General features: G+C 40.5%; 1 protein-coding gene and 1 long non-coding RNA gene across 2 annotated transcripts in view; one reads left to right on the top strand and one right to left on the bottom strand.

Moving 5' to 3' along the window:
* The window catches only part of bmper (BMP binding endothelial regulator), a 40183-nt gene that overhangs the window by 13146 nt on the left and 2430 nt on the right, over nt 1-24607 (top strand). Inside the window, exons 3-14 of the mRNA XM_031298512.2 lie at nt 9546-9645; nt 11832-11914; nt 13653-13743; nt 14424-14506; nt 15366-15465; nt 17098-17207; nt 17337-17471; nt 18173-18277; nt 21649-21694; nt 22428-22591; nt 22695-22896; nt 23363-23705. Coding sequence (XP_031154372.1) covers nt 9546-9645; nt 11832-11914; nt 13653-13743; nt 14424-14506; nt 15366-15465; nt 17098-17207; nt 17337-17471; nt 18173-18277; nt 21649-21694; nt 22428-22591; nt 22695-22896; nt 23363-23705 — 1562 coding nt within the window. The remainder of the gene's footprint in view (nt 1-9545; nt 9646-11831; nt 11915-13652; nt 13744-14423; nt 14507-15365; nt 15466-17097; nt 17208-17336; nt 17472-18172; nt 18278-21648; nt 21695-22427; nt 22592-22694; nt 22897-23362; nt 23706-24607) is intronic.
* Nucleotides 7261-19978, bottom strand: LOC118496119. Its single transcript, XR_004898578.1, has 5 exons — nt 19969-19978; nt 15215-15220; nt 10411-10416; nt 8344-8349; nt 7261-7323 (listed from the first exon to the last, which is right to left on the bottom strand). It is a non-coding gene; the product is annotated as an uncharacterized LOC118496119 (long non-coding RNA).

Genomic DNA, 24607 nt, shown 5'->3' with positions numbered 1-24607 from the left:
CACTATGACTCCATGACGTCCACTATGACTGGGACGTCCAGTGAGCATCTGGGCTGAAACAACGGCAACATTGTATCAGTTAAGGGACCTTGAAGGATTATCATATAATTCAAAAATCTTTCACAGCTCCAAATCAAGCAAAAGCTTCTGATCTTCTTTGAGACACAGGCTTTGAGTAGAAAGTATGAATGAGCCAATCAGAAGAGACAGGTTCATGTTCTGACAGCATGTACAGCAACAAAGAAAATCTATCCCAAGGGACAAATATTGCACAAATATACACACATAAACGAGTTTGGTTGTTCACTCTGCTGTGTCGGAAATGAGCCGACTGACGCTTCAAACTTTACTATCTGAAGAGGGGATGATTCATTTCGCAATCAATCAAAACGAAAGATTAGTGCACGAGCGCAAAACAAATGGGATTAAGTCATTTTTTTAATTTCTGTGAACACAAAAGGAAGAAAAAAAAAAGTCACTTATCAACAAACAGACATTTAATCGGCTGCTCTCATCCCGCTTGGGATTTAATATGAGTTTTACACATTTCCAACATTACAAGCAGCACCCAACAGTGAGGAGGTCAGAGGTCACAGCAGCCTGTTAATCCACCAAACAAACATTCCAGATGCATGACACACAGAGGAGTTTAACACTCAGTAGCTGTGATCGATCTGAGGGGGGGGCAAAGGTTGTTTCCAGTCAGTGTCTCAACTCAAACAGTAGCTGATCGATACAACAGAAGGGGTGAGGCTCACCTGATAACACTGAGCTAACTGCCGGCTCTATTCTATTTCTTGCACATAACGCGGAAAATATCAGTGAGTAAAACTTTAACGATGTATCACCTTTCAAACCCTCCTGTTTGACCCATTTTCAAAACGTTTCTATATGAGAAATTTGGGTTTCTTTCAACCAAATTGTCAAAAGAAATAACGTGGATGGTTCCGTACAACGCTTGTCACAAGTAAAATAAATAATCAGTTCATTATTTCATTGAATTTGGGTGTTTTATTCAATTTTATAGCATTTGAAAAAACTTTATAAAAGAACGCTGAAAAAAGTCACAAAAATGTTGGAAAAAGCTTAAAAAACTTTTTTTTAAAACAACAAAACCGTAAAAAAAGTGCAGAAAAAAACAACAAAAACGTCGGCAAAAGCATCAAAAATGTCGGGAAAAGTAACAAAAAGGTCGCAAAAAGTGACAAAAACGACAAAAGTGTCGCAAAAACACCAAACATTGAAAGAAAAGGTTTCAATTTTGACCCAGAAAAACAAAAAGTTGCATGGTCACAAGGGTTAACTAATCCAGATAAAAGGTAAAGAATAAAATGGATGGATAAAATACAATACAGAAATACAGTATGAAATGATACCTTATTTGGCTTTATATAGCCTCTTTTTCTCTTTTGTCTCACTTGTCTTCTGGAAACGAGAGATGAGAAGAGTGTGAGTTGTTAGAGAGGGGGAGATAAAACACAGGACAGGGTCAGTCAGGGAGAACTAAGGACAAGTTCCAATAAAAAGCACAGCCTGTTAATATTAATATTTACAGGCTATGATAAAAAGCCTCAGTGAAAAAACTCGGGAATATAATTAACTGATTTTGAATTAACGTTATTGTGTCTTCAGCGCACAAGAGTCTTTGTGAGAGAAAGAAAAACCCCAAAACTACTTTTTATGAAAGTGTTTTGCAGGGATTCGGTAAAAGTAAAGGATAATAAGGGCTGATGGCTTTTTGGATGAAGGTGTCTACTGCTGGAACAGTGACGAGAATAACTCATTAGTCGATCACCAGAAAATTAAAAGCAACAAGATCATCGATTCATCATCATTTATCAGAGAAATATGCCCAAATATTTGCTCTGCCGATGCAAAGTTTTGCTTCGTTATAACTAAGACTTGTACTGACTTTATTTACAACTTTTTCGGTCCTCAGACCTTCATCACCAGTACCAGGTGCATGCTGTTTGCCTATAAGTGATTCTCAAAGTAGGGTCCAGGGACCCCCAAGGGGCCGTTGCACTCTGCCAGGGCGTCCGTGAAAAGTTTTAGATTGATTTATTTAATAAAGACCTGCAACAAGATACAGAATATACTATAAATATGGAATAAGACAGTTTTATTAAGAGGATATAAAACTGGATTTTTTCTTTTTTTTTTACCAAAATTTATTTTTTAAGTTGATCCAAATTATATTTGCAGCCATCCTGCTCAAAATTAAGTTCAGTGTTCATGGTTGTGTGCGACTTATTATCACTTTACTTTTAGAGAAAACGTACGTAGACGTTCAGCGCCCTCTGGCAGAAAAGACGACTCGTTTTTGGGGAAAGCGGTTCCCATCGGCGTCTCTCTCCGCTCGTCTCGTCCCTATAAGCTACTGTGGCTCCTGCTTTATGGCGGGGGGGTCGCGACCTGCTTGTTTTTGGAGGAAGGGTGAAAGGTGGAAGGTCATGGTGACAAAGGGGGAGGGGGGTGATGTCCAAGGGCTTAAGTTAAGAGCTCCTCTCCTGCGCTGACAGAGCCTGACTGACTGATCTCTCTATCCTTCACCACGACAGAGAGAACGCATGAAAGGGAAGAGAGGAGGGGGTAGAAGTAAGACAAGAGGCTTTACATTTTGAGACAAACATCTCAACAAAAAGAGGAGAGAGTGATTAAATTGGAGAGGAAGATGGAAAAACAAAGTGCGAGAGAGTAAGAAGAGAGACTACGGGGGGATATTGGCGACATTTAGGCCAGTGAAGCTTGTTAAATTTGAATCGGAAAGAGAAAAAAAGAAAGGAAACGAGGAAGATGATTGCATACAGAGGAGGAGAAAGTGATGGATGATGGGAGAAATCAACAGGCAGGAGCTGAGTGATGATGAGGAGGAGTGAGGAAGAAAATGATGAGGAGAAATAGTGAACACTGTCGCCTCCTAGTGGCAATTGTCAGACAAATGTTGAACATGTTATCCATTCGAGAAAAAGAAAAAAGATAATGCTGATGAAAATGTTTCTGTCAGTCTTTTGTTGATCAGTTTTGTCTCAAAATTGCTCATTAAAACTCTTCACGATGTTCCTTTGCAGTTTCTGATGATGAGTAGTAAATAGTCTGTCCCCTGATGGAATCTGAAGTAACTTTGCTTTTTATTCTGGTATTTACTAAAATATGACATACAGTCAAAACCTAGTTCAGAACAAAATCGGTAAAATATACATGCAAACATAAATGACAAAAAAAAAACCAACAACTTTCTTTTTCTTTTTCAACCTTTCAAATTGTTATGGTTACAATTTTTCGAAATGCTCAAATGTAACCTATTCCAAGGAACAAGTATCTGTATTAATATTTAACCTCCGTGTTTATGTTTCTTCTTCACAGTGACATAGAAAGATGTAAGAGCTGCTTTTTTCTTTTCCGCTCCTGGAAACTTTTCCTTAAGGTTTCTGGACCCAGAAAAGACTCATCCCTGCTTATTCAAAACTGACAGTAAAGTACAGTCACATAATTACTTGTATTATATCTGCACTTTACTGAATTTAAATAGATCTTTTCTAACCAAAAAAAAACGTACACGTAAACGCTGGACACAACATGAACTTTGTCAATAATAGAATTCCTGCCGTCGACCTTACCTTCACTAAATGAGTTAGTAATGATTGAATTTGAAATGCTCTTGGTAAAATCTGATTTTAAGACTATTTTTGTCTCACACTGAAACCTTGTGTTTCTTTGATGTCCAAACAGCTCACTGAAGCTTCATGTGTCCTCCTGCACATACTTTGGCAATTTCCACTTAAAGCTCTTCCAAAAGATTATGAGGGAAACTGCTACTTTTATTTTGGTGGTTTAGTGTATAAAAAGAAATAAAGTGTGGCCGGGTTGGCTCAGTGGGTAGAGCAGGTGCACGTATACTGAGAGGCTTATGCCTCGACGCAGAGGTCCAGGGCTCGAGTCCGACCTGTGACGATTTCCTGCATGTCTTCCCCCTCTCTCTCGCTCCCCTTTCTCACCTAGCTGTCCTATCAATTACAGGTGGAAAAGCCTAAAAAAATAATCTTAGAAAAAAAAGAAAGAAATAAAAACACTCAAACACATAAATATAATCAATTTGAAATTAGAGCTGCAAGATTAATCGATTAGTTGTCGACTACTAAATTCATCGCCAACTATTTTGATAATCGGTTTGAGTAACCTTTAAATAAAAGTCCAAACTCTCTGATTCCAGCTTGTGTGAATATTTTCTAGTTTCTTCTCTCCTCTGTGACAGTAAACTGAATACCTTTGAGTTGTGGACAAAACAAGACATTTGAGGACGTCATCTTGGGCTTTGGGAAAATAGTCGACAGGTTAATCGACAATAAAAATGATGAATCGGTAGTTGCAGCCCCAGTGAAAATCCTTGTATCTCAATACAGTAGCATGTATACACACCGACACACACAAACACTTTCCCTTTCTCTGACACACACACTTATGAGCATACCAATGTTTTAGCCCACTGTGTGTGTGTGTGTGTGTGTGTGTGTGTGTGTGTGTGTGTGTGTGTGTGTGTGTGTGTTTGTGTGTGTGATGGGGGGGTCGTTACCCTCAGCGACAGCCAGCCGTCCAGGCGACCAGCCTTGGTGCCGCGGTGGTATGTTGAGTGTTTATAAGGCGTGGTGACCCATTGTGACCTTTGACCCTGAGACAAGAAGGGTGAGAGTGAATTGGTGGGGGGGCATGTACTAACACCACTTTGTGCTAATGGATAACAGAGAGAGAGAGAGAGAGAGAGAGAGAGAGAGAGAGAGACATGACCTTGGCGACCAAATTGTCCACGGTTCTTTAAAGGACCATTCCTGTTTGTTTTTGTGTCTAATTTAACACAAATCACATGTACTTTACATTAGAGCTGCAAAGGTCCATCGATTAGATGTATTAAAGTATCAAATTAATCGTGACCTATTATGATAATCAATCAGTTTCTGATCAAAGATTCTGTGATTGCAGTTTCTTAGATGTGAATATGTTCTAGTTTCTTCTCTCCTCTGTGACAGTAAACTGAATATCTTTGAGTTGTGGACAAAACAAGACATTTGAGGACGTCATCTCGGGCTTTGGGAAACACTGATCCACGTTTTTCCCTATTTTCTGACATTTTATAGACCAAACAACTAATTGATTCATTGAGAAAATAGTCAACAAATTAATCGACAATGAAAATAATGGTTAGTTGCAGCCCTACTTTACTTTGAAGTTGACCATTTTGTAAAAATGCTGCTGCTGTGTTTTACAGTGTATTGTGTCTTCTGTGCCAGACATACAGTTGGTTTACATTCATGTCTCAGTAGACTCTTCAACCTGGCTTGAGTTGTGTTATCTAACATCAAGCGTCATGGACATCATGTCTGCATTGCTTTTTGTGACTTCACAAATCAATTTACATGTAAACTGCATTACCATGCCATGATAATGCAGACTTCCATTCCAAGAGTCTACTGATTTAATATCTACAGCAGAGGTTTTTAAAGTGTGAGACGGGCCTCCCCAGGCAGACTCCAGTTTCTGGAGAGGTTCTGGGAATGAAAGCGAAAAAAAATATTACTATTAGTTATCAAAAGAAGATCACAAAGAATAGCCCAAATTTGTGTGATTTGGTTACATTTTAGAAATACAGTAGTTTTAGGGATTTGCATTGTTTTTCTTACAGTCAGAAACTAATAAATTCATGAGGACAGACCTATTTTATATATCTGGTGTAGTCTAAAGTTATGTCAAACAGCAATTTTAGGCTGTCTTGGCTCAATTGTTGAGTGTGAATGGTTGAATGGGAACACACAGCATGATCATGATCCCATAGGCATCACAGTGTCAGACTTTGAAAACTCAAACTAAACCCAATTCCTGCACTTGAAACGCAGATAAAAGTTCCAGAGTTATTCAAAGAGTTCCTGGTTGCGAATTGTTGGGCAGATAAGTGAATACACCTGTTTTGGTGCATCTGTTTTGGGTAGTTATGGCCAGCTCTCTTCATATAAACATAATGGTCTCATGTCCCGGTGTTTTTCCTGTTTCCATCTTACTGTCAACAATGTCACGCTGTTTGTTCTGATGATTCAACCGGGGACAATGTTAAAAATGCTCAAAACAGCCTTCACTTCACTCATGTTGTTGCCTTCCAGCAGTCATTAGAAGTACACAGTGGTGGAAGAAGTTTCCAGATACTTTACTTAAACAAATATGAAAGTTAGGCATGTGTATATGAATGGGAATGTGTTTTGTTTCATATCTTTTGCACGTAATGTGTGTAAATAGGTAATATGTATATAACATACAGAAATGAATAACAATACATTATGAAGATTGATAAGATTCTGAGGGACGTAAGAACAAAATATAAATGAAATAGAATGTAAAAAGGGTAGGTGTAATAAGCAAATGCTTTAACCTACACCTTTTCGGTCAGTATTGATCAGAAAGTAGTTAACCCTCCTGTTGTCCGCGCCCTAAAAAATATTGCGGATGGTTTCGTACAACGCTCTTCACAAGTAAAATAAATGATCAGTTCATTACTTTCATTGAATTTGGGTGTTTTATTCAATTTTATAGCATTTGAAGAATAATTGATAAAAGAATGTCAGGAAAAGTTCCAAAACAAATCGACAAAATCGTCAAAAAAAGTGACAAAGACAACGGGAAAAGCGACAGAAGTGACGATAAAGACGGCCAAAACGTTAAAAAGTTTAAATTTTTAAATTCTGACCCAGAAAAACAAAATGGTTGCATGGTCGACAGGAAGACAACACAAGGGTTAAGATGGCACTGTACGAATTAAGGTGACACTTTTTATGTTATGTATGTGATGTGTATCTATGTGATCGAATAAACTAAACTATACTAAGTAAAAGTACTAATAGCACACTGTAAAAATACTCTGTTTCAAGTAAAAGTCCTGCATTGAAAATGTTACTTAAGTAAAAGTATGTAAGTATCATCAGAAAAAAGGACTTGAAATGTTAAAAGTAAAAGTGCTCAATGCAAAAAAATCCTCACATTTTAGAAACTGGAAACGATCCAAACAGTTCTGTCAATCAACTACTTTCAGATGTACCTGTAGGCCGTTATATTGTTGGGTAGTTGAATTTATAGTAAAACATATTTTATAAACTACATGTGTTTTGTGTGCAAAAACCCTAATTGTTAAAGTAACTAGTAGCTAAAGCTGTCAGATTAATGTTGTGGAGTAAAAAGTACAGTATTTCTCTCTGAAATGTAGCGTTTAGTACAAATGGAATGAAAAAAAAGTAAAATACAAGTACCTCAACATTTGTAAAGTACAGTTCTTGAGTTAATGTACTTAGTTCCATTCCACCACCGGAAACACAATTATCAATAAACAGTAAATGAAAAAAAAACTCCTCTTTTAAAACTCAAATGTAATTCACCTGAGCTTCTGTAGCACCTGCTACTGGAAGATGAAATGAATGTTGCATTGTTCACCAGCTGCTCTACTTGCCTGTTCCTCAACATTTTGCAGCTTCTTCCTGCGCTGTGATGTTCATTTGACCAGACTCTCACCTCTGTGGTCTGGATCCTCCACCTCTTTTATTTATAAAGTAATTGAGATGGAAACTGGTGCTGTGGTCAGACGACCCTGTGGGTGGTTAAGCCTGCGAGTGTAGAAGAAATCCAAGATCTAATAAGGTTGGACAAATCACATATTGACTGAGATAGAGGGCCTCACATAAAAAAAAACAGCCATTATAAAATCAGCATATGGCCCTATACAACCTCTCCCACTGTACTGCCAGATTTACTTTTTTCAGAATATTGACTCTTGACTGAAGTTTCTGGTAGATCTCTGGATGAAGCTGAATGTGCAAAAGGAGATTTTGCACTTTTCCGCTTTCCTTTATCTAATTTCTTTTCCCTCCCGCTTATTTCACTTTCTCTTTTTTCCCCTCTTTCCATCTTTGTCCCTCCCCTCCCTCCTCCTTTGTCATGACATCATCTGTCCTCAGTGTGGTTTGGGTTTAGTTGGAGCGCTGCTGCTATATTAAACCACTCCGATTTATTTTCGCCCTCTTTTGATCCGTCCTTGTTAGAGCCGCCTGCCGCAGTGCCACAGGGCCATGACGGGGACCCGCCAGCCTCCACTTTATAAACCCTCACAGTGTGTAAAATAAAGCACACACACAGCATGTGGATAAAATCAGCAATAAAAGCTGGGTGTGAAAGTTGAGCGGATTAAGCAAGTACAGTCCCACGGTGCAGTTAGTGCCGATGACGGATACAGTGTGCAGTGTTTCTGAAGGTGACAGGAGGATTGTTGAGTTGGTGTGAAAATTCACAGCTAAACTGTGAAGATTGAGTCACCTTTTACTTTAGAAACAAGCTGCAAACTTCTAAACATCTGTGATAGCAGAACACAGAGTTGGTGTGCAGGTGAAAGCACTGTCATCAAAACATTTAAAGTCCAATTTTGGTCATTTTTGGCCATGCTAGTGGAGTTGCTGTAGGGATGACAGTGTCAAATATTGAATGGATTGCCATGAAATGTATTATAGATAGATAGATATATAGATATTCATGCCCCCCTCAGGATGGATTGTAATAAATTTGGGGATTTTCTGACTTTTAATCTTGCACCACCATCAAGTCAAATAATCCGTCCAATACTTTGGTTTATGATCAAATACCTGAAGAAATATACGTGGATTTGTTGTTGCTATGCTAATTCAATCAAATCTTATTAATGCACACCCACACAGTCCTAATAAAGCAGATTAGCTAAGTTTCTGAGTTTTAAACTAAATACTTAAAGATGCTTTTTTTCCTCATAAAAAGTTCTGCTTATTAAGTTATGAATATTTTAAATAGAGTTATAGAAAGTTTTCAGGGACTTTAAAGAAGTAAAGATGCCACTACCTCGTGTCTTTAACTTGAACTGAAAGCTAACTTCCTCCACTGTACAACAGTAAACACTGAGAAACTAAAAAAAGACTTTTTTTTCTGAGTTCACACACAAACAAAATTAATGAATAATGTAAAAGCTTTTTTGTATTTTTTGTATAATATGTATCACACTGGAGTATATGGTATGTTTGACTTCCATTAATGAAAGAGAAAATGAGAATGAGTGTGATGTTATTAACCTGCCTTGCACTAACCTTCATCCTGGACTTTACATCTGCCCATTGCACATACAAATTCTGCACTCAAACCATTCAGCCTCCCAAACCCAACCTTTTTTTGTATGTATACATTTGTTTTTCTGTATTTATTGTTTATTTCATATTCATGTGTAATATGTTTGTTTGTTTGTTTGTTTGTTTATCTATGCACCTTTCACCAAGGCAAAATCCACATAAGTGTGCTAATGGTGGCAATGAAACCTTTTCTGATTCTGAAAAAATAAATAAAAATGGCATACAGTATGATGGAAAATATAACACTTGTCAAATGACTCACTTTCCCTTTCTGTTTTCTCTCTCTCTCTCTCTCTCTCTCTCTCTCTCTCTCTCTCTCTCTCTCTCTCTCTCTCTCTCTCTCTCTCTCTCTCTCTCTCTCTGCTGCAGGAGGGGAAGGCAGACTGTAAACAGGAGAAATGTCCACTGGTCTCTGAGGACTGTGCTCTGGTGGTGAAACAGACCGGAGCCTGCTGCGAGAGGTGTAAAGGTAAGACGGACAGGTGGACAGATGGACAGAGCCAGAATAAGAGGATTGTGGAAACACAAATCTTACTATTCATGGTTAAAAGTTTCATTACTTGTACTGCCCTCTAATTCTCCAAATTGAACTCCGTGGAGGAAATGAACACTTTGTGTGTCCTCTGTGTTCCTTTTGTTTCTCCGACCATGATATTGCAACAAGCAGTGATAATGATTATTACCCTGGGATGGTTTATTATAGGACTATACCTGCAGCTGCTCCGCGCTAACAGGAGACTGTAATAACACATCAGTACAGAAACACAGAGATGCTAACCAGAGCCTCTCCAGTCACACACACACACACACACACACACACACACACACACACACACACACACACACACATACACATACACATACACAAACACACACATACACATACACAAACACACACCCTTCAGGAACCACTTTATGTACAGTACCTAAACGGTCAGACCTAAGTATGACCTGTGGGAGTAAAGCTGCATTATTTACCCTTCTCTCTCGCTCGCTTGCTCGCTCACGCACGCACGCACGCACGCACACACACACACACACACACACACACACACACACACACACACACACACACAGCTGCAGTGTGTGGAGACAGTGCGGCTGGTGAAAGGGGTTCACTGTTGGGTTTACAGGCCACAGAATACAGTTGCTTTTATGAGCCAGAAACTTCTCACTATGCCTTACTCTCTCAGATCCTCATCCTCACCTTCTCCTCTCCTCACATAGGCTTTACTTACTGCTACACATGCAGGTTTTTATATTTGTCTATACTTCTGAGAAGAAGTCACCATGGTCAACCTCAACATGAACACTAGCCTAATCAAACTGACCAGTATTAAACTGAACTGAGTCCCCAATAAGGATTTGGTGTGACGTCTAAAGTGATTTTTGAAAGACTGAGACACACACACACACACACACACACACACACACACACACACACACACACACACACACACACACACACACACCTAGCTTTCAGCAGGGGCGCGGCTCTTTTGTTTGTGGTTTTGGCGTTTTACGAGGCAGTACTTCGTTAAGAGAGGTGGAACAAACTCAACTCGGACATGGAAAGCCTCTCGTCTCTCTGACAACCCGTGTTAAGTTTTCTATTGTGTGGTTGACTTGTGGCCGCGCTGTGACCAAATTTAGGACCCCTCTGTGTCATTGCTTTGGAAAACTCCCCGACTCCTACATGTCATATCACTGTTTTCTTAATTTCATGAAATCATACACACAGTTAAAGAGACTCACAGCCACACTGGATCATTTTATTGGGAGCAATTTACTTTAAAACAGCCTTAATTAACCAGTTTATGTTATGTAAGAGTATTGGGTTATACTTGGCTTGAAATGTATTCACAATGGCTATTTAAAAAAAAAAAAGATATATATACAATATTTACACTCAGGGTTTGAAAAATCATCAGAACATCCCAAAATCTTCTTCAGTGATTGAGGATAAACCACAAGACAGAAGAGGTGTCGCATCAATCTGCGTTAGCAAGGACTGAGTGTATGAACAGGATGAGTCTCTGTGGGATCGCCTGTCTGTCCTCCTCCGCACTGATGCACTATCACAGGGGTTGGCTTCCACTGAGGAAAGCAGATCAATGGTTGTGATCCTGTTTCGCTGTGTGGAAATGTTAAACATTGATCTGAGACCACTTACTGCAAATGGGACGAAATGAATAGGCTGTTGATTTAGTGCTGAGTGGACGAGTGGGTGTGGCGTAACTGGGCAGCTCCAGCTGTATAGACTTGAGTCTGACTTAAAGGTAGGGCTGGGTATCGTTAAAAAAAAAAATGTAGATACTGGTACCAATACCAATACCGTGACTTTGATACCGGTTCTTAATGATACTTTTTTTTTCGATATTAATTTTATAAAACAAATATTACACACATTACAGCACAAATCTTTTTTATTTATTCTTTAGCTCCTTCTACGCTAGCCCTGTCTCTGTGTAACGTAGAGTTTTTCCTGCGTGTCTCTACTACGTGTAATGTTAGACAGCCAATCAGCAACATTATATAATATATCATAAATTGACTGAGACAGCGTTTAAATTCTTTGTATTACATTGTATGAAAACTAAGAAAACTAAATGTTTATGACTGTACTCTCTCTCTCTCTCTCGCTCTCTCTCTCAGGTTGCATATTGGATGGCCGATCTTATAACAGCTCAGTATCCTGGACCAGCTCCACCAAACCCTGCATAACCAGACGCTGTCAGGTGTGTGTGTGTGTGTGTGTGTGTGTGTGTTTTGAATCCAGCCTGGCTACACTAACTGACTGTCAGATGAGAGATGAAGCGAGCAGACAGTGTTGTTTCAGCTCAGACGTCATGTGGAAACCTCTGACCTCGGGTCTGAAACAACAAACATGCTGTTGTTAGAGGAAGGTAGAGGAAGGAATATAAGATGTGAAAGTTAGAAATAAACAAAGATATGGAAGAAGGAAAGGATATGGAACTAAAAAAGGAGGTAGAAAAGGTAAGGGGAAAAAAAAGAGAGTGGGTAGCCAAGTAAGAGAGGAAAAACAGAAGGAGAAATAAGGGAAGGAAGAGAGCAAATAGCTTATAGAATCATGGGTAAGAAGAAAGGGTTAAAAGGATAGTTTGGATCTTTTGAATTGTGGTTGTATGAGCTACATTATTATTATTATTATTATTATTATTATTATTATTATTATTATATTAGCTACAGTAGATGGCGCTCGGCACGCCTCCAGTTTGGAGAAGCAGGCAGGAGGACCGACACAGAAGCTAAGCAATGTACTGCTGTGGACGGGGGCAGCAGCTTAACCCATTTTAGACACCTAAAACATCTATATCAGTTTAAGTATATGCAATATTTACAATATTTTCACTACTTTACTTCCCATGCTCTCCTTGAAGCCACCATACTTCTTTGCCAAAAACAGTAATTTTACCTTGCACAAAAAACAGGAGTTGCTGCTCTACCGCTGCCTTTTTTTTTCTTTTTTTACCTTTATTCAGGGAAGGTTCACTGAGAGGAAGCCTCTCTTTTGCAGAAACACCCTGATCACATTCACACGGTTACATGTTCATACCTGGACGCTGCCCAGTACAACCACAGTCTGATCTGCTGGCCACTGGAGCGGTTGGGGTTAAGGGCCTTGCTCAAGGGCACCTCAGTGGTGGTAATGAGGAAGATTTTGTCTGGGGGATTGAACCGATGACCACCCGGTCACAAGCTCGCTTCTCTTACCTTTAGGCTACCACTTCCCCCTTGATCTGTCAGTTTGTGTTATTGTGTGGCTGTTGTTTTAAAAGGGTTAGTTCTGATTCACCAAAGTCACACAATAACACAAACCAAACTAACCGAGCAACTCCCATGTTCTGCAAAGTAAAATTGCTGTTTTTTATCAAAGAAGTCTGGTGGCTTTGTAGAAAGCAGAGAAAACGGCTTCAGTTCCCTGTTGTAAAGGGCTGTCTGACAGCAAGGTAAAGCGCTGAAAATATTCTAAATATAGTGTACACTTAAACTGATATATAGAAAGTGTGTTTAGCTGCTGCCCTTGCCACAGCAGTACATTGCTTAGCTTCTGTGTCGGTACTCCTGCCTGCTTCTCCAAACTAGGGGGGGGGAGGGCGACCGCTATCTACTGAAGCTAACACACTGACTATGGAGAAGTAGCTCATACAACCACACTCAAGTAGCTCAAAACATCTGAACTATCCATTTAAGGGAAAGGTAAAAAGAGGGATGCATAGAAAGAAAAAAAGCCAGAACGAAATACTGAAGCAGTAGTAGAGGCAAGAAACATTACAAATTTAAATACAGGCATCAAGTGAGGAGGAACATATATGGAAGGAAGACAGGAATGGTGGGACATAAATCATGGAGGAAGGACAGATTAAAGGCATCAAAGTCATATGAACAACTGTCAAAAGAAAAGCCAATAAAATGTACAAACTGAGAAAATGATTTACCTGCTGGCTGTGACAGGAAGGTGTCATCACTGAGGCGGATGTACAGTGTGTGGTCCACTGCAAGAACCCCAAAATCCACCCCAAGAAGTGCTGCCCCACCTGCCCCAGTGAGTACTGACTCAGTCTGAGTCACAGTAAGGTTTTCTGTGGGTCTCCATATTGTCAAATACACCTGCTTTACATAATCAAATGTCTAATGTTTGTGTTTTTATTTCAAAATCTTGAAAAGCTTCTGGATTTCTAAGAAAATAAAAGACAGCATTTAGTGTTTCTAATGACACTTTAATTCACTGCCCAAAGTAATTCTAAGATGAAGCCCTGCATGTTATACAAACAAAATTAAAGTAAATAAAAAGATCTGGGTGGTGTTTAAATTTGACCAAAGTCATATTTCACCTCGAAATTTGCTAGTTTTTAGTCTTCAGTCATTACTTTGTGTATTTTTAGAGAACTTTTAGACATTTATCAAACTGGATCAATTCAAAATAACACAGAGATACAAAAATGTTTGAAAAATACAATAAACTACCGAAAGAAATTAAATGTTTTGCATTTACTGCCTCCAGAATTCCAGTTTGTAAATGTTGTCATTTTACAGCTTTTGTGCATTGGCCTCAGTAAAAACCTGTTGAATTCATTTTTTTTAAACTGCTCTATATACAGTATACGAGCCTCAGGTGCAGTGATGAGATAGATGTGTGAGTGTGAGTGGAGGCGAACTAAACTAAACTAAACTAGAAAGCGAGTGATGTGTTTAAAATGTTGTGTTTAACTCCTCCTCCTGCAGGTTGTATCTTTGAGGGTCGTCTGTACAAAGAGAAGGAGGAGTTCAGTCCTGAGGGCAAACCCTGCATCAAGTGCACCTGCACTGTGAGTACACACACACACACACACACACACACACACACACACACACACGCTTACAGTCTTACGCTTACACTTACAGTCTAACCTGCAATTCTCCTGGGAGTCACAAACTCTTGGTTGGAACAACATCCTCTTCTCAATTTGTTTCCCTCCTCTCCCTCCTCTCCCTCCCTCCCTCCTCCCCCATTAGACAAACAAGCCCTACAGGTACGTCCATAAACACATTACAGCATTAATGTGCTTGCAACTAGTTGGGGCGACCTGTAGGCTTGTTAACACACACACACACACACACACAGATGTGAATTGTGTTATATTGTTATTTCCTGCTCTGTTTCTCAGAAGAACACAAAAGTATTCATATAAGCTAGGCTACTAACAGAGTGCACTATATTTTATTTTTAGTCTATGCACATGAAACCTGTCGAAGTGACAGAATTCTTGTTCTGAAGCTGATTATTTTAATTGTCAGTGGGTTTACATGCACACCAATACACAGCTAAACATGAACATGAACTGGCTGCAGAAGTGTTTTTTTGAACAAATTGTTCATTCGTGTAAGGTCAATATACACCAGTGCAATGTTCTTGAGTTTTGGTGATAATAAGATTTACACCCAACAAACTTCCCAAATATTAACTCAACAATCAGACAAAACGTGTTAAACTTGGATAATTACTGAAGAAATGGTATAGGAAAGATATAAAACACCTCAAACTATACCTTTATCAACCAGAGTATAATAGGCAGGTACATTTTATTTTTTATTTTATCACTTGGATGCACAAAAGAATTTCCCCCAGTGTAGAAGTCAGGGACCATCACATGTTAATGAAATTGTGTTTTGTTGTTGTTGTTCCAGGGAGGGCGGACTCTCTGCATGAGGGAGGTGTGTCCTGTACTTTCCTGCCCCGCCCACCTCAGCCACACCCCGTCTGGACAGTGTTGTCCCAGATGTCTCGGTAAAGACCAGTAGTTCCCTCTTTCTGACCCGTCACCTTTGTGGAGGTTGATGTAAAACAACTCCGCAGGTGCTGGAGCTGTAGAAGCAATGCTGATGTTCACCAGGTTTTATTTATAGAGTTTAGCATTGTTGGACTTTTGTTTCTTGTTTCCCGTTTTCTCCGTCATTGGTGAGGACTCCACTTCCTGTGTGGCTTCTAGGACATTATCGATTGGTCCCTTACCATGTCCATATGACACAACTCATTTCACAACCTTACTGGTGTTTACTTATTTAACCCTTGTGTTCAGTGGTGTAGTCTAGTTTTTTGTTGTGAGTATAGTGTAATTTTTCCCTCCCAGCATTAGACTTGCCCATCCCAGAGCAACAAGCTCATAGGTTTTTTGTAATGTTACAGCGTAAAGCATCTGCCTCATCTGGCTAATTTTCTGTAGTTTCTGTAGGTTAACGTTAACGTCAAAGTCAAAGTATCTTTATTAGTCTCCCTAAGGAGAAATTTGTTTTGGACACTGGGAAAAATTGCTGCAAGAGTTACAACAGAGACACACAACAAGCACGTCTGCTGCAGTGTTACTCGAAGCAGCAGTAGCTTCAGGGCCAGGCTTACCAAATCACTGAGAGAGTGTAGTTTAAATTTGCTTTTGTTTCATATATCTACTTTAGTGATTCACATTAGTTCATTTCAAGGCCAAGCAACTGTGTTGTTCTAGGCGACTCGCAACACAGACGGCGTGAATTTATGAATGTAAGTGTGAAAGTTCTCTCACAAAGCAATCATTGTTATGTAACGTTATCCTTGCGTTTTTGTAAGTGGGTATACGGAAATCCTTGACCTTTCCTAGTGGGTATACTCCGTATACCTGCGTATCATGTAGACTACACCACTGCTTGTGTTGTCTTCCCATCGACCATGAACTTGTTGTCCTTCCGGGACAAAATTGAAAATGAACTTTTATTGGACATTCATGGTCAATAAACCTAATTTAAATTACATTATACCTCATTTTTAAGTAAAAAAAAAAAAGAGAGAAAAGCAGAAATTATGGATTATTTTGACTAATAGTTTAGATCAGAGGATGTTGAAACAATCACAGACTGGTTTATGTCAAAGTTGAGTTGGGATACTGTTTTAAAACCATTTGAAACATTTTGAAACAAAAATAAATGGAAGTAATAATTAATTTTACCTGCAAAGTATGTTGTATTGGTTCCATACAACGCACATGCATGCATCCATGTTATTTTGGGGCAATTTGGTTGTATGAAACCCACATTCCTGATATAAAGAAAAATTGAAAATGGGTCAAACTTGACCCGAGGCCAACACAAGGGTTAAGCTGCTGTGGTGATTGGTTGAAATGAAAATCCGCAAACATTTATCACATTGTTTATGATTCCTTCACTTCTGAGCAAAGTTGCATCAATCCTCCTGCGTGCACTTGCTTGCACCCTTTCTAATTTCCCTTGCAGTGTCTGAATTCACTGTTGAATGGCAAAAGGATGAACCACAAATGTAAGCAAATACTTGTGCAAGCTAAATAACCCCAAAAAGTCACCAAAAATCTCATTATTGTGAGTTTTTGTGTCTCTGTTTCTTATTTTTGACTGTCTCCTCCTCCTCCCCCGTCAGGTCAGAGGAAGGTGTTTGATCTGTATTCAGGAAGCTGTTTGTTCCACAGCGAAGTGTACGAGAACGGCACGTCCTTCATACACGACAACTGTACCACCTGCACCTGCAAGGTACTGGCCTGGATATCCTCTACCACCATCACAGCAATACATAGCCTCCTATGTTCTTTTTATCTGAAGTTTATTCCACAACCACATTACACACATCTGATCTTGTTTGCTTGTTTTTCTTCTTCCCAGGATTCCACGGTGGTGTGCAAGAAGCGGTGCTCTCGGCCAGGGAGTTGCCACGGCGACCAGTGCTGCGAGGAGTGTCTGTCCTACGTGAAGGTGGAGGAGGTGAAGTACTGCAGAGTCCGGAACAAGATCTACAGGGTGAGAGCCGAGTGGAGACCGGAGGGATGGAGGGAGGAGCGGGTGAAGAAAAGGAGAGAAGAATGGATGGATAATTAATGTATGATGGACATATAGATATAGGGACACATGGATGAATGAAGGGATGGACAATGGCTGGGTGGATGGTGGATGGGCAGATGGAGAAATCTATAACTACTGGATGGATGGGTGATTTTGGATGAATGAATGATGATAAATGTTTGATGTATGGATGGATGAGTTGATATACAGTATGGACAGAACGACAGATGGATGGATGGATGAATGATGGTTGGATGATTGATAGACAGATGGATGGAGGGATGAATGGATGGATGGATGGATGGATGGAAGGAAGGAAGGAAGGTTGGATTGATGGTTGGATGGAAGGTTGGATGGATGGTGGTTTGTTGCTGCATGGATGGATGGATGGATGGATGGTGGTTGGGTGATGGTTTGATGATGCATAGACAGATGGGTGGATGGATGGGTGGATGGATGGATGGATGATTGGATGATGGATGGATGATGCATAGACAGATAAATGAATGGAAGAGTGGATGGATGGTGGTTGGGTGATGGTTGGATGATGGATGGATGGTGCATAGACAGATAGATAGACAGATGGATGGATGATGGTTGGGTGTATCTCTGTCTGGATGTATTCTGATCTTTGACGGCGTGTTTCTTGTCTCCTGCAGGAAGGAGACATGTGGTCGTCAGTGAACTGCACTCTCTGTGCCTGTGTTAAAGGAAACATCGAGTGTCGGCCCAAACAGTGTGTACCAATCACCAGCTGCCCCTCGGTGAGTGACAGGCCCACCAGCCAATCACCAGTTTACATGCCGTTTTCAGGATATATATTACGGTATCACAGTTTGACCTACAACTTATTAACAGCCTCCAGCTCTGTTTCCGTCACTCCACTTTATCTGTTTTCCCTCTCTCTGTCTCACGCTTTACTGCCCACGACTAAATCCATCATTTTCACTTTACATGCGTGACTCAAAACGACAACACTCCTTGATTTACATATTTTCAGACTTATATTTTCCCTTTCCTTGTGCAATTCAGGTCAGTTTGATACTTGTTTTGATAGGTTTATATGCGTCTGATTTATGATAGAAGTTAGATCCACTTTCCTGCAGGGGATCAGTGTCTCGCTCAAAGACATACAGTCGCTATTGAACCTGTCACGTTCCAGGGTATTTCTATAACAGCGAGGTTTCTCCTCTACAATAGAACGGTGCCCTTTTAGCACATTAATGATCTCACGAGCAGCTGAAGCGTGGCGTAAGCTGTCAAACGCTCTGGGAACTTCTGGCAGGAGGAAGGTTTGTGCTGCGTTCACCTGTCGCAGAGGTGGCTCGGGGTCATCTGTCGGCCGGTGGGTGATGGATTGGATTCCTTGCATACCGCCGGCTGATGGTGGTCACACAGTCAAAACGGGTGTCGGCGTTAGTCCAAGTTCACACGCTTCCAGCGGTTACAACAAGCCCTCACCTGTCATTTGTGGTCAGAGCAGTAGCTGCAAGGTGGTGTAGGTGGTCTGAGTGTGGTCTCCGGCAAAAAGTTAAGTAAGTTTCACTCACTACATGCTGTTGATTTAGCGTTTTCAGAATATATTTCAACAGCCTCGGTTGTTTACTTTACTTCAGATTTTGACAAATCTTTCTCACATTTAGGGAGCATCACTTTGAAATAAGCCCTTAAAATATGGTTTTATAATCAATGGCTGTTTAATTGCTAGGATTAGGGTTTTGGTGGCAATTAGGAATACACTTCATTTTTACAAACCTGTAGCAGCTGTGCTTTTGTGAGGTGGGAGAACAGGATGACATGCCGAAAGTTGCTACATCGATTATGTTAGATTTTAGAATTAAATCTTTTGTTAAAGGTCCCATATCGTGCTCATTATCTGGTTCATACTTCTATTTTGGGTTTCTCCTAGAACATGTTTATATGCTGTAAAAAAAACACATTATTTTTCTCATATTGTCTGTCTAAATTTACCTGTATTCACCCTCCGGGTCTTCCACACCAGCTGTCTCAGAGTCTCTACACCGTCATTGCAGCCGGGGAATGACTGTAACAGCACTGTAGTGGTACTTTCTACCTTTATATAGTATAGTTGTGACATCCTTACTGTAAGGAATTCCTGATGGCTCGTTTAAAAGCACCGTTTCTGAATACGGGCTGTGGGCATTTTTCTGTGGATTCAGCGTTTTGATACTTTCACAGTATTTATTTAGCACCACGACTTGTTTTATAATTAAAAAAAAAACATGGAAGTCTCACTTTTTACAATATGGGACCTTTACAACTTCTTACTTCTTGCACATATTTGTTATGTTCACTAGTAAATTGCATTAATGGTTAAATTTGAGCACACCATCACTTTCAGCACCTTCACAAATGACAGATTAAAATATTGATAAAGAACTCTGTATTAGGAGTTTTACGGTTTTTACACTAAATTCTTATAGCATCCTACCACCATATGGATAAAAACCAGCAGCCTGTTACTATATGGTTTGGGAAAGACTGTTGTGGTGGTTCAATATTTAAAAAAAGCCAACATTAATTGTTTAATGTCTGATTCGTTGGACGCACAACACAACCATCCACCACCTGGACCACTCCCTCACACTCTTTCCTGCAGTGGCACTGACTGTGTACTTGACTTCTCCTGGCAAAAATAAAAACAAACAGGTTCCATGTGGAGTGAGTGTTTAAACACATTTTATACTGAGAAATGAACGTTCTGATTCATGTGTAGAGGTAACATTAGCTGGGTCATAACACGCAAACTGACGCACCTGTCCAAGTTAATATTAGTGGGGCTCATCTCTCTCACAGAGGTCACCACAAACCACCTAAACACACACACACACACAACACACACACACACACACACACACACACACACACACACACACACACACACACACACACAGACTCCCATGCCGTCATCCTGCGGTCAGCGGCAGGTCGGCAGTGTGTGTGTCCCTTTGGAGACAGTGTGTCTCCGAAAAGCCTTTTGTCTGTGTGACGTTTGAGTGACAGCAAAGAAGAGGTTCCCTATATTTAGGCCCCTGAAAACCAATCTCTGTCACTATGTGTGTGTGTGTGTGTGTGTGTGTGTGTGTGTGTGTGTGTGTGTGTGTGTGTGTGTGTGAGAGAGAGAGAAAGAGAGTGTGTGTGCTTGTGTGTGTCCTCAGTTTGTCAAAAGGCAGCCCTCTTCAAAGAGAGAGATTGCCCTTTGTGCAGAGGTTAGAACTCTGGAGTTTGTATTGAGTGTACAGAGAACGTCTGAATGTGATGACAGATGAGTGGTGTGTATGTGTGTATGTATATGTGTGTGTGTGTGAGAGAGAGACAGAAAAAAAGAGTGTGTGTTTGCGCGAATGAAGGGCTTCCCTGAGGCAACAAAAAGTAAGTGTGTGAAAGAATCCTCTGATCTGCACTTTGGATGGAAGTTGAAACATACTGTACATACACACACAGACACACACACACACACACACACACACACAGTTTCCTGTTACACAGACAGAGTTCAGCGGTTGAAGTTGGAGTATCGGTGTCTTTGCGGTCGTCCTGGTTTGACTGTGAACTTGTCAAAATGAGAACCTTTCTTCCGTTTTTATCTTTCATTTCATTTCTCTTCCATGTGTTTGAATGACAACATGAAAACAGAACTGTTAGCTTTGTTACCTCTGCCAACAAACTGATGTGGGAAAAAGGTTGTGTCACTTGAACTGTTTTATTACCAGGATGTCTCCAGGAATCTGGTAGATCTTTGGTGGACAGCAACCATATTTTGTTTTAGCTCTTAACTGTCATTTTGAATCGTTGTGTTTATTTGCTGCTGGAATACCCGTGAAAAGTGTGTTTCATTTTACATCACCTGCTATTTCCGTCAGTAAATCAAATCCGAAGAATGAAAAAAAAATGTAGTGCAGTGTAAAGCTTTGTAAGTTGTTAAGCTTTGAAGTAGATTTGCAAGCGACTTGTATTCTATATCGTATTATAAATGAGTTTGTTCAGATCTTTTCCATCTGTTCCACCTTGGATGTTTCTCACTATCAGTCTGCAGATCTTCTGCCATCTTTTCGGAACGTGTCGAATCCCCCTGGGAGTATCTAACACTGTGTGTCTGCCTCGTCTCTTGCAGAACAAGATCTTGAACAGGACCGGCTGCTGTCCAGTTTGCACTGAAAGTGAGTAAGTCCTTCTCAAAACCTCCAGCTTCCTCTTTCCCAGAGTATTCACTCATCCTTGAATTATCAATGACTTTAAATATATTTATACAAGTCTGTTTGTAGTTAAAATTGTGTTTTATTGCAGCTGTTAAATGAGGTATTGATTATCTGTATTGAGTGATCTTTAGTAAGAAAATCAAAGTAAAATATGTGGATCGTCCTTCTTAAAGGCAAAGAAAACAAAAGTCAGCCTGTGTAGCTTCAGCTGAGCATTTCCCATGAACTTCAGTTCAGACTGTGGTTTGCTCCGGGTCATTTTACTTTAGTTTTTTGGCTGCGACCTGTAGCAAAAGTCAACAAAGATGGCTGTAAATGTACCATTTTTAGGACTACAAAGACTCCATGAACCTCACTTATTTATAATGTGGAATTCAGTTTAGTTTTTAAAGCAAGCGTTTTACAATACCACAGTTCCACTTCTGAGTGAGTCAGATAAATGCCTCATATTTCACCATTTGTCATAAAATGATGTTTTTGCAGTTCGCTGTCAGGCATGTATCCTTTTTTAATCCTTGCACTGTGGGTTGTCTCTTCCTCGGCCGACAGATACATTCATTTTTAAATGTGCCATTGCTGGTATTTTAAGCCATCCAAGTTCAAACAGCAGATCATTTTCCATAACTTATTTCTGTAAGTTTTCTCTCCATTTTCTACATTTACTCCATCTTTGTTTCTCTCCGTCCGTCCGCAGAGCCGGGTGTATGTACAGTGTTTGGCGACCCTCACTACAACACCTTCGATGGCAGGACCTTTAACTTTCAGGGAACCTGTCAGTACGTACTGACACGGGATTGTGGCGGCGTTCCCTCTGGAGGACCGGGAAATAACATCAACAGCCCAGACTCCAGCTTCATGGTACGGGCGTGAATGAAACTGATGTTAATATTTTTGTCACACCAGGAGAATAAAAAAACCTCAAGTATCCCAAATCTACCTGTATTTTCCATATCTTTACTAGGTGTTGGTGAGAAACGATGCCCGGCGGACTCGTTCCTTCTCCTGGACTCAGTCTGTTGAGGTGAGACTGGGAGGTTTGATCCTCGGCCTCCACCAGCACCTGACGGTCCGGAGGAACGGCACTCGCATCGCCCTGCCCTACCACGGCCCCGGGGTGCACATCGACCTGGACGGATACCTGCTCAAACTCACCACCATCGCAGGTCAGCACACAACACTCATTAAACACACAAAATGCCCTTACCTCTGTTAGGTGTGTTGGGAAGAGAGGTTGTCTAAAGCACGTGTCACACTCAAGGTCCGCGGGTGAAATGTGGGCCCTCGCAAATTTTGATCTGGCCCGAATATCAGGCATTATTTAGTTTCACAATAAATTTTGGCCCGTCTAAAAATTCTGTGATGGCTAAGGAACTTTTTTGCTGACTTTTTTAAAGCTTTATGTCAACCGAACTGTAAGTGAAAAGGCTATATGAGACATGCAATAATACAGTCAAAGATATCTTACTTTTTTGATAGCATGAAAGCATGTCAATAAACTATACATTCCTGGCCCTTGATGTGATTCTTATTTTCAAGTGTGGTTCTTAGTGAAATATGAGTTTGACAGCCCTGGTCTAAAGGAATTAGCAACATTAAGCCTTGTCTTCCTGCCTCCACTTCCCCCTGCAGGTCTGGAGATCACGTGGGACGGGGACAGTTTTGTGGAGGTTGTGGCTGCCCCCCACCTGCGTGGACGCCTCTGTGGCCTCTGCGGCAACTACAACGGCCACAAGCGCGACGACACCATGGGAGGCGACGGCCAGTTCAAGTTCGACGTGGACGAGTTTGCCGAGTCATGGCGAGTCGAGGGAAACGAGCTATGCTCCCAGCAGCACCCACCTCGCCGGCCAACCTCCTTCCTGTGCCCCGGCAGCGTCAAAGTCAAGTTCCGCGCCCACCGGGAGTGCCAGAAGATAAAGTCGTGGGAGTTTCAGAAGTGCCACCGTGTGGTTGACTTCGCCCCTTTCTACAGGTCAGAGGACTGAGTGTGCTGTCATGAAAATGCTAATAAATGTTATTTGTTATTTGTCCCCTCGGCATAAATCTGAAGAATGGAGAGTTTTAATACCAAAATATGACATAACAACTCTCCCATGTGCAATAAAGTAGGGATCAGCTTTTTTGGCCCCTGATCCCAATCTGATTTTTTCAAAATATTGAATATCTGCCTATACCGAGTCCCGATCCGATATTTGTATTTTCCTAGATAATAGAGCTGCACACCATTTTTTTGTTTACAAAAATAACTAAGTAAACAAAGTAGGGCTGTTGGAACGAATACCGAAAGTCGAATATAATTTGAATAGTAAAAAAAACAATACTATTCGAATGCTGAAATTAGTATTCGAATGTGACTTTTTTATAAATATGTTGGCTAACATTAGCTAATCTCCCTCTTCTCATGTCACATCTGATGAACAATAAGTTACGGGAGTGAGAAACACAAGGCATTGTGAGCTAACGTTACGTACCAAGTAACATTAGTACAGGGGGGAGTGACAGGCTGCGCCTGGCAATCGGAAGAAGGACGGGAAATAGTTTTAACATGACTTTAAAATCAACATCCACCGAGCCAAAGTGCTTACTGTATGTTAACATTAGTTGAGCTCGTTCTTGTTTTCTAACTGCGTCGCGAGGTATAGTAACGTTAGCTTAGCTGGGAGCTTCATGGAGAAAGCTAAAGGTAATGTCACCACCCCCACCCCTCCTCCACCTAGTTTCTAGTAGCCAAGGAGGACACGGAGGATTAAAAAAACATGATGGACTCTTCAGAAGAGTTATCTTCACTCAAGTTTCTGCGCGCAAAAGGCACTGGATGACAGCATTTTCTCAACATAGCCATACTGAGAAATACAGAGAGAGTTTTGTGGAGCT

The sequence above is a fragment of the Sander lucioperca genome, chromosome 10 (assembly GCF_008315115.2).
Source record: "Sander lucioperca isolate FBNREF2018 chromosome 10, SLUC_FBN_1.2, whole genome shotgun sequence".
Classification (NCBI taxonomy): Eukaryota; Metazoa; Chordata; class Actinopteri; order Perciformes; family Percidae; genus Sander; species Sander lucioperca.
The sequence above is the reverse complement of the archived record's forward strand: the minus strand, read 5'-3'. Positions and strand labels throughout refer to the sequence as shown.